Raw genomic sequence first — 14,819 nt, 5'->3', positions numbered from 1 at the left:
ATAGAAGCAGTGAAGACATGTCACAGCCACAGAAGGATGTCCAGGTTTTTGCAGTCTGCACTGTCGACCTGCCTTTATTGGTACTTTCTGAGTATGAGACACTGTGGCTTATGACACCATCACCCCGATATGCCCTGAGGTCTTTCGCTCAGTTTTCATGAATACACATTTGTCTAATATCCTGGATCAGCCACTGCAATTCCCATCCATGTTGAGACATCTCTACACATTTCAGTGGTCTCTAGGAAGTCTGAAAGGTACCTCAAATCTAACATGTCCCAAAGCTTAATCATGATCTCTCCCCGCCAAACCTAGTCCTCTCTTTGCCTTGTCTCCTGGGAAGTGGGACCAGCACCCGTGCTGCTGTGCGTGGATCCATTTCTAACACCTGGCTTCACTTACCCTTCAAACCCCCACATGCAATCCATCATCGAGGTTCATCAGCTCCTCCCACTTTTCTCCAATTCTGCTTTCATCACCATCACCCTTGTACACACTATCAACATCTGTCCCTGGAACGACGGCAAAATCCTCTGGCTGGTCTGCTTCACTCCAGCATCTCTCCAAATGATTCTCTACCTTGCAGCTAGACAAACATTCTGGATCACAAATCCGACCATATCATCTTTCTGCTTAAAACCCCGCAAAGGTTTCTAGTCTTTGAATAAGTTCACATGTCCTTCACTTGACCACTCATGGTCTGACTGCTATCTCCCTTTCCTGCTCAATTCCCACAGTCTTCGTTCTAGTCACACAGCTTTCTATCAGTCTGTTCATTACGTGTTCTCCTACATAAGGCCTCTGCACATGCTGTTCTCTTTCTGGAATATTCCTTATTTATTGTCTCAAATCTCCGTCAGATCATAACTGGTGTCTCCCTCCCTTCTTGATTTGGTGCAATTTCACATTCTATTTTCTGGAATCACATATCTCTCTCTTTTTTTGGTAATGGGCAGAGTTACAATTTTATGTTTTGTTTGTGACTGCAGAATTACTATCTTCTCCACTAGAGTATGAACTTCACAGGACAGAAACTGTGTCTGTGGGGCTTACCATGGTATCCTCAGGGCCTACAGAGTGTATTGAACTTAGTAGGTCATGAATAAATAGCTGTTAAATGCAGGAATAAGGAGAGTAGATGACTTTCCTAGCCCATCTGTTTGGGCTAATAAGTTGTGCACATTGCTCTGACTGAACTGTTTCACTTTTTTTAATTGGATAAGAAGTAACCAGAAAAAGGACTGAGGAATTCAAGTTGTTGACAAGATGGTAACATAAGTGACTTGTCTATAACCGACCCACAGAAGGCAGAGTCATCATATTATCTTGGCCACATTACAGATACCACATCCGGAAATCACTCCTATAAAACACTGGCTAGAAATTGTCTTATATATGGACCTGATTTTGATGTTGGACAAAGCTGTAAAAGGGTGTTTGTTGCACATTTAACATAAATTGTCAAAGGCACCAACATATCAATGGAAAGTGACCAAGAAGCCTGATACTAACTCCATCCTGATTTTATATGACTGTTTCCAGGAAAAAAACTTCACTGTGGCAAATTCCTTCTCAAAATAGCTCAACATGCTTATTTTCCATCTTAAACCTCTGCTGTAACAATTATAGCTCTTTCCAGTGCCTTGTAAAACCCAGGCTGTCAGACACTATCATTTCTGGAAAAGGGTCTGTGTTTGCCTCAGCCACATGTAAGCAGTTAGTGGGCAGAAGTCTTATCTGAGCAGTCACCACCCTGTCTTCACTTTCAAGCAATGACCAAGTTGAAAGGGTACTAATGATGCCCCAGAGTGTACTGTTGGTGGAGAATGGCCAGTGAGAATCGCCAGGTTCCTACCTAGTTAACATGTCATTCCATGTTCGGCCATAAGGGTCAGTTCTGATTGCAGAGTGGGGCAACCCTCTGTTGAGACAAGCCCTGGCTACTTCTGTCTAGGCTTAATTAGAGACTTGGAATAGAAGCAGGAACATGTTCTGGAGGCTGCTGTTTTTGTACCAACCCCTCTCACATTTGTATCAAAAATGTTTGCCTTTGCTGGAAATGATGGAGCTGGACCAAGGTGTTTCCTGGCAGAATGACTGAGGTCGTGGGACCTGTGTCACATGAGATCCAGGGCACAGATGGGCTCGGGTGGCACCACCATGGTAATTGACTGCCAAAGCTCTCTTCTCTGGACTTGAGGCAGCAGAGTCAGTAGAAGCCATGCTTCCGCAGTTGTCTGGCATTTGCGTCTCAGCCATGTCCCTTAAGGATGTGCCAGAACTACACTGTGAAAGAACCAACAATAGTTTCCTGGCTGCAAAAACTGCTGAAGTGGAACCAACTGGTTTATATGTATATATATTTAACTCACTAGCATAACACAGAGGCAGTCTTTAAGCAAAAAAGCACCATTTAAAAGATTTCGGCTAGAAGGAAGTGGGTGTTTGAATTTGCTAAGGAGAGTTCTGTGATTCAGTGGTTGCTGTTCTTAGTCATTCTGAATGCCTATTAGGGGTTTTTTTCATTGAAATGCTCATTGTAATATACACTGCAGTGATTTAGGGTGGGATCAGAGCAGTGAGGGCTGCCTCAGGAAAGGATGGTCATGTAATGTGTCTCTCCTACCTGTTTACAACCAGCCTAGTACCAGACACCTTGAAGCAGCACAAAGCCCAGAGATTTCAGAGGTAGAAGGTACTGAACTGACTCCAAAACCTATCACTAGTTCTGTGTGCAATCTTAGCCACACCTCTTTGCATCTCCCAGCCTTGGTTTCTTCATCCATAAAATCGGGATGATAATATTTATATCAGGATCGTTACAGGAAATAAATGAGGTGACATATTTAAAGTACTTGCCAGAGTTCTTGGAGCATAATACGGGCTCAACAAATGTTAACTCCTTCCCCTTGCCCTGTTCTGAGTGTTCTGTGGAGGAGCGGTGCAGAGTGCAATCTAAGGGCTGGGGACCTGGTCCATGCACATGGTCTGTGCAGCCCTAGGGGGCGCCACTCACATCTCTATTTATGTTCCCAACAGGGACAGAATAATTGTAAGGAAGAGGCAGCTATATTGTTTCTACTTTGGGAAAACTTAGCACAGTGATACAAAAATAAAAACTGTGTGATTCAAAAGTGTTGTTTTTCCTCTATTTTCCATAAATTCCCTACTATTTTCTTGTATTTTATTACTTTTTTTTTAATAACCTGTAGATTTTGATATTTTCCATTTTCTCTGGAACCTTAGAAGATGTTCACAATGGTTTTTTGTCCTTGCAATAGTTTTCTGAGAATGATGGTTTATGTTCTCACTTATAGGTGGGAATTGAACAATAAGAGCACTTGGATACAGTAAGGGGTACATCACTCACTGGGGCCTGTCGTGGGGTGGGGGATTGGGGGGAGGGATAGCATTAGGAGATATACCTAATGAAAATGACGAGTTAATGGGTGCAGCACACCAACATGGCACATGTATACATATACAACAAACCTGCACATTGTGCACATGTACCCTAGAACTTAAAGTGTAATAATAATTAAAAAGAAAGATGTTCACAATGAACACGGGCTATTCGTCATATGGTCTAAGATATCTCCCATCTCATGAACTTACATGACTTATGAAAACAGATGATGTAAGCATTCCAACCTCTCCTTAAATTGCCAACATTAGTCATGTGGGGTCAAGTGAAATTAAAAAGGCCTTGGAAACCAGAGTCCTGGGTTTGAATTCTGATTCTGATTCTGTGACTTTAAGGATACATTTTTTTCTTTTATTAAAGAAGCATCATGTGACTCCTGCCCAGCTGGACAGCGAGGATAAAATGAGACAAGGCATGTAAAATGCACAGACATAGCAGGCACGCAATATGTTTTACAACCTCTGCCTTGCCTTGATTATTCTTAGTTTTATTTTCTTTTTAAATACAATCAACTAGGAATAAACATGACACCTTTGAAACAATTTGCATGCAGATCTTGGTATATAAAAATGGAAAATAAACCTAGTGATTTTACTGTTAATTATTCCTATTGAATAATATCATGTATTCATGCATTTGGTGAGGCACTAACGTTTTATTCAAGATGCTTATGTATTTCAGTGATATAATGTCATTTTAAGTAATCATAAAGCACAGGCCTCACACACATACAAATCAGATGCTGTAATAAATTAATATACTTCATTTATTCATAGTGTCTCTGTCTATAGTAGGTTGATACTAGGACACGTATATACAGCAAACCCAGGAACTTGCATCAAGGGACAGTGCAAATGGCTGGAGTCAGAGAAGACAGGAGGAGGTAGGTGCAGAATGACAGTGTGCATCGTGCAAAACGGTACAGCACTGTCAAGAAAATCACCACCATAATTCCAGGGCAATGAGCATTTGGAGGCAGATGGCGGAATGGCAATAAGATAGGAAAACATCAAGAACTACCAAGGATTATGAGAAATGAGATATAGAGCAATACTCTAAGCAGATGCCTAGGCACAAAACAACCTTCTTTTCTTTTGGCTGGAGAAGTAGGAAATAAATGCTAAAACTCCCTTTAATATGTGCAGGAGGGAAAACATGCAAGTCAGCTTACCAAGCTTAATAGATTTCATGTCCAAGGTAATGTCAGATTTGGCACTCTTGAAAGAGCAGGCATATACTCTTCCTCTCGAAAGAGTACTTAGTTAACAAATGTGTAGCAGTTTGGAATTTTCTACGGAAAATGAGAGAAAAAGTAAAAATCTATATAATTTAATGTATGTGGTTCAAGATTCAGTTAAAACTACTTTGGGGACATCACTACTGTAATGGGTCTTAACATGTTTTAAATCACTAATATTCAGTTAAACTCATAATGGAGGCCTTCGACTGAATAATTTATATCAAATATTCTAACTGGCATCAAGGATATATTGGCTACAAGGAAATGATGAAAAGTTTGATTAAAATGGACTTTTATCTGAGGAACTAAGTGACATAAAAATGAGGTGGCAGTAGCATTAACCCCCGATCTCAGCTGTTTGGCATCTTAAAGTGATATTACATGCTAGGGCTTTCTGCATTTTCAGGAAGTTTGAGTTGACAATGGAGACATCTTAATCTCACAAAGAATTAAATCGCTGCTAATTCATCATTTTGTCCTCGGCATTAAGACTGAGGTGGTATCACGGGGCCATTCAAGCAGGCAGCTGATTCTACTGGGAAGGGGAAGTAGAGACTAGATTTTTCAGCATAGGGAATCTTAAGAGAAAGGATGAAAAAGCTTAATTTGGTGGCATAAAAGAGCTTCACTGATTTTCAAAAGGCAGTAAACCCCATCACATGTAGATGTGGAAGATATGATCTAGATAAGTTCTTCAGCTCATCTTAGTATTCCTGCAAAGTCAGAGCAGCAATCTTAGGGACAAACACTGCAAGGTAGCTTTGCACAGTGAGGAAGGCTCTTCAGGTAGGGTTGCACCACCAGGAAAGTGTCAAAATCACTGGCCATGATTCACAGTGTCTATTAATAAATGAAGTGTGACGGCCTCAAACTCTGGTAGAACATTCCAACCACTGGCATGACTGCAGGGAGCAGTACATATATGCTCATGAAGCATCTTATTTGACAAGCTGACCTTGTCGCACAGAGACGTACTTGTCATACAGAGAAGTTGGGCAGCATGGAGACTTTGTCAACTTTTACACACCCACTCAAACCTCTACCCACACCCAGACAAGCACTTACACACCTATTGACCTAATGTTCTGATTGCTCAACTTTTCATTGAACTCTCTGGAGTACTATCTAGATTAGCTTCAGCCAAAGCCCAGTACTGTGGCATTGCTGGAAATCTGCAGAACTTGAATGTCACCACCAGTGATTTAGCAAGCTCGATAAAATAGTGCAACGCTGGCAAAGGAAGATGCAGTAACAGTGAGTGAAGCAGAAGTTCACTGGAGAAGAGAACAAGAGAAATCTGAGAGGGAAACCATCTTTAAGGAGTGAGGTAAATGACAGAAAAGAATGTTGAGGACACCCAGCCAAAATGCTTTTGGGATAACCAAAGATAGTAGACAGCATGCTTGTTGCAAGTTTCAGAGTTACCCGTGCGCTTGTGATTGGAGTCTTCCTGATGGGCATAAGTAGACAAGAAGACTGAGACCAATAAAATGAACCAACTGAAACAAAGTGGAAGCATGCTCTTATGGCGTATTTCTTCTGAAATGAATACAATCGTACCCAATGTGAAAACACCGGGAAGGTACTTAGAAAGCAAATTCATTATGGGTTCCTAGGAAGCAAGCATTAGCTGCTTGCTCCTTCTAAAGTTGCTCTTTCTCTTCAAACTCTGCTTTAGTATATTGCTTCCCATTGCACAGCCAAGTTGAAAGCTGCTTGAGATGTTCAGAGAGACCTTTTTTTCTCCCAAGTAACTTATATAATACAAGTTATAGAAATATCAAGGACTGGAGGCGAACATGGCCCGAGCAGGCCTTTGTCCCTCATCAGCCTCAGGAAAGGGAGTCTTTCTCTCCACAGGACTGCTCATGCAGCACTCACTAGGAAATTTATTGTCATCTTTTTTCTTCTGGGGAGATATTTCTAATCTTAAAGAACTAAAGTACCAATTTGCAGACACTGTTTTTTCATCTCTCAGGAGTGTTCTAACAAAACAGGATTCTCTTTTTGGTAGGCAAAGTATATTGCTTAATGTTCATCTAGCAATTACACATTAAACTGTTCATATTTCAAACAAAGGGCCCAAGGGAACTGAAAAAAGAATTGATTTTTATGACAGCATTACAGAGACGGTTGAAAGGCATTACTTAACCTGTATATTAGGAATGTTCTGTGTCATATACAAAGATGAAGAAGTCACAGTCCCTGTCCTCAAAGGCACTTACATTTTAGTAAGAAATACAAACAGGTGAGCAAATAACATAAGGGAATATGATAGGTGCAGAGTACGGATTAAACTCTGAACTTCATAACCTTAGCCAAAATGCTTAAAATGTATACACTCGCAGCCAGACTGTTTGGGTTCAAATCCCAACTCTGCCATATTTTAGCTGTTGAACTTGGGCAAGTTTATTTAACCTCTCTCTGCCTGTGACCTTCCCTATGAAATAGGGATAATTATCAGGTTGCTGCTGAGTCACAGGGTTGCTGTGAGCTTTGTCAGTCAGAAGATGCAAAGCATTTAGAACTGTGCCTTGTACATAGTAAGTGCTCACTAGGGATGAACTATTTAGAAGTCTGGGCTGGGTGTGGTGGCTCCCTCCTGTAAGCCCAGCACTTTGGGAGGCCAAGGCAGGTGGATCACTTGAGGTCAGAAGTTCAAGACCAGCCTGGCCAACATGGTGAAACCCTGCCTCTACTAAAAATACAAAAATTAGCCGGGCGTGGTGGTGCACGCCGTAATCCTAGCTACTTGGGAGTCTGAGGCACAAGAATTGCTTGAACCCAGGAGGTGGAGGTTGCAGTGAGCCGAGATCGCACCACTGCACTCCAGCCTGGGCGACAGAGTGAGACTCCATCTCAAAAAAAAAACAAAGAAGTCTGGACTTCTATTGATTTCAGAGAAAAGATACATTCTCATGAAACATCATTACTTATATTGGAAAACAGCACTCTAAAACAAACTGTCAAAAAAGCTTTGGCGAATTTCTTTCTCATAACTTCCTTGTATATAAAGAAAATCTATTCTTGGCTAGGTGTAGTGGTTCACGCCTATAATCCCAGCACTTTGGGAGGCTGAGGCAAGCTGATTGTTTAAACTCAGGAGTTTGAGACCAGCCTGGGCAACTTGGCAAAACCTTGCCTTTACAAAAAAATGCAAAATTTAGCTGGGTGTGGTGGTATGTGCCTGTAGTCCCAGCTACCCTGGAGGCTGAGGTTGGAAAATGCTTGAGCCTGGGAGGCAGATGTTGCAGTGAGCTGAGATTGTACCACTGTACTCCAGCATGGGCAACAGATGAGATCACACTGTCCAGCAAAACTTGGGTATAGGAGTAGGTATTGCTCCAGTGGTGGGGCCCATACTTAGGCCTCCACCTGGGTAGAGGAAACAAAACAAAAACCAAAAAAACTATTCTCATCTGCATAGCAATGTATTGACTCTACTGTATACATGGCTTTATGTTAGGTTCTGGGTGTAACAAGTGATGGGTATAAAACAAAGTCTCCTATTTCAAGGAATTTATAGTTCAATGGGGTGGAAAGGGGCAGTGGAGAATAATAACCTAATTCAGGGTGTTTTTAGGGTACTGGGAAGGTGCTAACCAAATGTTATGGAAGTTTAAAGGAAGAAGAGCCAAGGAAGATGGCACGGGTTTTGGCAGGGGGACTCGGAGGCGCCTTAGAGGCAGAAGGAGGGGTATATCAAACAGGTGGCTGTAACTGGAGTCACAACAGTGGGATATGAATGTCAGGCACTTTTGGAATCATCATCATAGAGATGGGCCTTGAATTGGCAGGAATGGAGGAGATGGCACAGAGAGAATCCACATGGAGCAAAAGGTGGGAAGCAGAATCTGGTGGAAGTATTAGTGGTATGGTCAGAAGCCTGGGGCAAGAGGCTATAGTGTGAGTGTGTTGAGTGGAAATAGAACCAACAGGTATAGGCCACTTTTTCTTAGGAAATGTGGGAAAAGGAGCGTTGACCAAGGGTCTTTGTTTTTCTCTGACATACAAGAGTCAATTTATTGGGGTAGTCCTGCCACCTGAGTTCTGCTGAGGTATAAGTCCTGGTAGTTGCATGTTCAGCACTGCCCGGACCTGAGATAATAGGATTATCTTAGTAGTATCTCTCCCACCAGCAAATAGGGTGCTGCTGTCATGCCATGTCTGCCCTGGGAGCCAAAGCATCATGCTCCACCTTCCTAGTTAACTCACCCTGGGTATGGCCTCCACTACTGGAGCAGTGCCTACTCCTGCACCCAAGTCTTGCTGGACAGGAGCCCTGGCCTCTTGCCTAGAGCCGAGTCAGCATCCTGTATCCGTTATAATCCCCTTCTCCATAGCACTGCTGTCTACTATCATGCCCATTAGCTCAGGTTATCGTTCAAATCACAGTAGATTGCTATGTTCTCTTGCACTTGACCTTCCAGACCACTGGTCTTTCCTGAGTCGGCGAATCCTTCAGCTTCAGTGAGTTCCCCCGGCATATCCCTATGCAGGTGCTCCTTCCTCTTCTCCATACAGTAGGGACTCCTGGCAAACTGTGCTACTGAGGTTGTGCATCTACAATGTAGGCAGGGGAAGGAAAGCAACTGCCAAGAGGATTTAAGATGCTACTGAGAGAGGGTAGTTGGTGGCTCAAGGTCCTTAAGAAGCCAGGGAGAATGAGCTCTGGTGTGTGGGTGTGCCTCATTACAGGAAGGCACACTTTGTCCCCAGAAATAAAAAAGAGCTAACAATAAAAAATCCTTCAATGCACTACACAGGCTTTTTGCTGAGGGTTTTGCTTGTATTATTATATTTAATACTCATACCAGCACTATACGGAGGCTCTATTATCATCTCCAATTTGCAGATTAGAAAACAGAGTCTGGAGCGATTCCATCACTGCCCAAGGCCACACAAGTGGTAAGTGATGAAGGTGGGGCTATAACCATGGCCTGACTCCGAGCTCAGGCCCTCAGTGTGTCCCCTTGGGAAGTGTGTGTGAGTGAAGAAGCAGGAGTCTGAGCTGCGGGAGCAGAAGTTGAGGGGCTAATGTTGAATGCCTCAAGGTCGTAAAGGAAAGGAAGTGAGGTCACCTCCAGAGACTGGGCTTGGGGAGTTTAGTCATCTTTGTAGAACTTAACAGGAGTAGAAAGGGTTGGAATGGCCACTGTGGGATAGTCAGGGGAGTTGACAACATGACTACAAACAATGCTGGACGCCAGCAGGGACCCAGCTGCGCTGCATAATGTGAATTTTGTAGTGGAACCCATGAATGCACTTTTACAAGTCTCTCCAGCAACCTTTCGCCGCCCACGCACATAGGACCACAGAAGAGCTGCAGTGCCTTTTGCTCACTCCCTAGGATTCCACACTTGATTCTAAGTCCGGAAGAGCAACATCATGTGCTGATGCACGGAGCCATCTGCAGAGAGGGGGATAATAGGATCCCACGGGGCCAGGTGGGAATGATGGAGCTTGAGATGGGAAGGGTGGAGAGTTCACTGCTGAAGGGACTGACTGCAAGGAGGCCTGCGAAATCAGAATGGGACCTGGGAGAATTGTGAGCGGCTGGCAGGCTGGAGTGAAAAAGGAGCCATTTGCAAAAACACAGACTTCGATGTTCGCACATCATAGCAGCCTAGGAAACAGCCATTTCCCTGCTCACCTAGGGTGAGTAATAATTTGTGTCAGGCAAGAATAAAGGAATGCTGATTTCATTCTGTTTACTATCAGGAAAACTGGGGGCTGTTCAGGCTGGTAAAACATTGGCCCCTGTACAGGTCTGGTGTTTACGAACGAGGTTGTATTACAACCACACTCTGCTTTCCAAAACAGCACCCTCAGGAGAAAAGAAGTGAAGTCATTTTTCTTAGGAGGCAGAAGATTTAACATTGCTTAACAATAACACTTAACATCGCTTAGCCCTTAGCCTTAGGCAACCTCATAACTACCAAGTGCTGGGAATTGTCTTTTTCCTGTGCTGGCCAGCGTTCTGGCTTTATTTTGTGAAGTGTCATTGAGCCTGGCAGCGGGCTGCATGGTCCCGCTTTAAAGATGACAAGAGTTCCATGAAAGCACTTGAGGGTGCCCCTTGACCAGAGCTGCTCACCTACGCCATGCGCTGTGGGGCATTTTCTCTCTGTGTCGATGACTCCAAATTTGGCATAGAAATCAATGTTATTGAATTGTTTCTAAAAACTACTGTGAAGCATTGCACAAACAACATAGGAACCCAATCAGTCAGTAGCATATTAAGTTCCCTATAAGGTTGGCCACCGACTTCCTATAGATGGATTTATTCCCATTTTTAATTAAAAATTTAACTCCATAAATATTTCAAAGCTCCCTGCCTCTGTGAATGAAGAGGGATCCGGTGCCTACCGAGATGTGCTCGCCTCACTCTCCTGGCAGAAGGAGACAGCAGTGGAGCTGGTGTGATTCAATTAAGTGGACAGTAAAATCTCCAGGGGGAAAGACAAGAAACCCAGGGTAAATGTCACTGGCACTCAGAGCAGCATCTGCATACCTTTTCAGAAGTCAGCAGTGCGTCTCTGGCCTCTGCTTTCTGCATCTCATTAGTTGAATTTGGAGCCCCCACCCATGGATCAGGGCACAGTGCCTGGGAGGGAGCTTCACATCTCCTCTTTAGATGTTGTGTTGCAGCGTCCCCATTTAAAAGCCACTGCTAGGGGTCCCCCTCGCATTTAGCTGAGCCTTATTTATTCTCCACCACGGCTGCCTCTGGTTGCCAGGTAGCTGCAAAGGTTTTTTGCACGTGCAACTAATTGTTCTCACCATTGTGTACGTGGGTGAGTGAACTTTTTGCCAAAATTATTTCCAGTTTGAGATGCTTCTCTTTCAGCTACAGTTTTATTCTGGGGCTGGCAGGATTTTGTCAATTCATACATTCATAAAGAGCCATAAACAGCATAAATGTATTACCTTTCTCAGAAAACCCCCACCAGTGTTTAATCCTAAAATATACTTGTTTAGAGTCAGTCATGAGTGAGCATTTCAGGGATTAGTGCAAATAAACAAGACTTGGAAATTCAGAAGACTTTACGTTAACAATTACACACAGAAGCATTGGTTGCACTACCGTAAAAGGCTGATTTGCTTGACTCCTTTACTCTAACAGTAGAGTCCTAAGGATGGACTGGGACTGTGCCTCCAGTTTCCATATTCTCAGGGCCTGGCACATACTAGGTGATCACCAGATACATGGTGAATGAATGAATGAGTGACATTTATAGAATTTTAAATGCTATTTCTGTGCCTTTGAATTGTACCCAAAACTCCATTTCTGCACTCTGAGTGCAGATTGGTCAGGAAGATTTTAAACTGTTTCCAGTTTTCCTTTTTTTATTCTCTCTCATAAGAACATTCTATTTTCCATCTGCATTAACCGCAATTTCCATATACTTCAACAGTGAAAGCCGGAAATCTTATATGTAAAACAAATTTTTGGAAACCGCTTCCATTTTTAAAATGAAAGAAAATGTAACTGTCCCTCGGGGATGATTCCCCATTCCTTGGGGGAATGGTTCGAGGACTGCACCTCCCCCACCCCAGCCCCCGACCTCAGATACCAGAATCCACAGATGCTCAAGTCCTTGATATAAAATGGAATCGTATTACTATATAACCTATGCACATCTTTCCATACACGTTATATCATCCCTAGATTACTTATAATATTGAGTACAATGTAAAGGCTATGCAAATAGTTGTTATACTGTACGGTTTAGGGAATAATGACATGGGAAAAAAGTTTGTACATGATCAGTACCATTGTAACTGTGTTTTTTTCTTGGATATTTTCCATCTGAGGTTGATTGAATCCATGAATGTGAAACCCATAGATACGGAAGGCCAATTGTACTAAGCCAAGGAAAATAGAAACAGGAAGCTACTTACAAATGAGAAAAACTTATTAGACAACATCTCTTAAAGAAAAAACAGGAAGATAAATAAAATATAACTTTATAAAAGCTTTAAAAATACTGTATTTTCGGTGTCCTGCCTAATCAGGACAAAACTGCTTCTCTTCTAGATTTGAGATTTCACGACTTTTGAAAATAACGTACTATTTATAAGAGCAGATGGTCACTTTGGCTTTGCTCACTGTAATGTTCAGGGTGTTCGTTTTGTAAGATCACACACAGAGGTACAGTCAACATACAATGTCAAACAGTCACTCCATCTCTGAGCTGGCACTTTAATAGCTCAGCTTTGATGAAAAAGAAGCTCTACTTGGAGTCTTTCCCCCGCCCCTTTAAAAGGCAATATTTGAAAACATTGCAGCTTTCAGCCTGGCATTAACCTGTCTTTGTTTCTCTTTTGGATGCATTAATTCTCACACTCTCCTCACCTAACTCCCATTGTAGCTGGACTGCATGCACTCTCGGAAAAGCTGTTTCTTTGTCATGTGCTACTGATAGCAAACTAAAACTCCCCTTCATCTCACCAATAACAGCACAAGCTTTCGAGAACCGTATCTCATTTTCAAGGGTGTCTAGTTACAGTATGAGTGGATCATGTCAGGCCAGGGTGGCCCAGCAAACTTTCCCCATGCAGTTGTTTCTTTCCCCCACTGGGTCTGTGCTTCTCAGCAATATTTGCTTACTGCCTTGAGAACAAGGTCAGATTCTAAACCAAGCAAAGAACACCTTCCCAAGTTCACATTTCTCTCCTGCTTCTTAACACCCACATGAAACTTCAAGGTTAAGACTGGTCCGCCATTCCTCATGGGTAACTCTTAGGACAGAGGATTTACTATTTGATTGTCTCTAAGCTTGGTGCAGGATGTTCGATACCATTTTTATAGCAATGGCTTAGGATTTCCATTTAGTATCCAGTATTCTTGCTGACATGTTCAATGGCAATGATATACTATTTTCTCCCCTTAAAAATAACCCACAAGTATTTCAATTATTAGCACATTTGTGAAGATGGAACTAGGACTGCAGCAGACGGCAGCAAGGCAAAATTATAACATATTCCCTATTTCAAAGCCAGATTTCTATTTCATGTAGACTTCTCTAAAGACTTCATTTGTAGGTGAGCTGGAGATGGGAGACCCCTCCGTGATCTACCTGGGTAAGGATGCGTACTGCCTCTCCATCCCTTCAAAGCGGAGGTTGTGTGCATTCCCATCTGGACCCTTTCCAGGCACCTGTGGAGAGAAAAGTAATTAGAGATGAAGATCCATTATACACCCTGGTTACTGACAATGCATCTCGAAATTATAATCAGTGCACAAATGCTGTTGCCGCCTGCCAAAAATCAACCACGGAGAAGCAAGCAAGAACTCTGCATTGCTATAGGAATTGATGATCAAGCCACAAACATGGTATTTAACAACAAAGTCACTTCTTTCAAAAAAGGGTCACTGTCAAACTGATTCCCTCATGTGCCCACACCAGGAATATTCTGTAGGCTGCTAGACCATTTTCTTCTTCTTTTTTTTTTAAACCGAATTTACTTTTAAAAATAGTTTTAGGTTTACAGAAACATTGAACAGGTAGTATAGAGACTTCCCATACGTCCTGTACCCAGTTTCCCTCCTACTACTAGCTGACATTACTTTGGCACATTTCTTACAATTAATGAATCAATATTGATATATTGTTAACTAAAGTCTATAGTTTATTTAGATTTTTAACTAATGCTATTTTTCTGTCCCTGGATCCCATCCAGTATGTTACATTTAGTTTTCACGCCATTATAGTTCCTCTTGGCTGTGAAAAGACCGTATTTTTAAAAGCACCTTTTCTGGCTGGGTGCGGTGGCTCACACCTGCAATCCCAGCACTTTGTTGGGAGGTCAAGGGGGGGCGGATCACCTGAGGTCAGGAGTTTGAGGCCAGACTGGCCAACATGGTGAAACCCCGTCTCTGCCAAAAATAGAAAAATTAGCCGGGTGTGGTGGTGCACACCTGTAGTCTCAGTTTCTCAGGAGGCTGAGGCAGGAGAATCGCTTGAACCCGGAAGGCAGAGGTTGTAGTGAGCCCACATAGTGCTACTGCACTTCAGTCTGGGTGACATAATGAGACTTTGTCTCAAATAATAAATAAACAAACAAACAAATAAATAAAAGTACCTTTTTCCATAAAACCCTTCTTTACTAACCGGGGTTGCTGACAATCAACTGTCTACTCCACAGCAT

At 42.6% G+C, this 14,819-nt stretch overlaps 1 protein-coding gene across 5 annotated transcripts in view; it reads right to left on the bottom strand.

The window, feature by feature from the left end:
- The window catches only part of PARD3B (par-3 family cell polarity regulator beta), a 1,095,296-nt gene that overhangs the window by 57,309 nt on the left and 1,023,168 nt on the right, over positions 1-14,819 (bottom strand). For all 5 annotated transcript variants that reach the window (XR_001484068.4, XM_005574020.5, XM_005574021.5 and 2 more), the window contains one exon: positions 13,748-13,827. Coding sequence is in view for 4 of the 5 variants with exons in the window: in XM_005574020.5 (XP_005574077.3) it covers positions 13,748-13,827 (80 nt within the window). In the remaining variant the exon portion in view is untranslated. The remainder of the gene's footprint in view (positions 1-13,747; positions 13,828-14,819) is intronic.

Source organism: Macaca fascicularis, chromosome 12 (assembly GCF_037993035.2).
Source record: "Macaca fascicularis isolate 582-1 chromosome 12, T2T-MFA8v1.1".
NCBI classification, from domain to species: Eukaryota; Metazoa; Chordata; class Mammalia; order Primates; family Cercopithecidae; genus Macaca; species Macaca fascicularis.
This window is presented reverse-complemented; position numbering and strand designations above follow the sequence as displayed.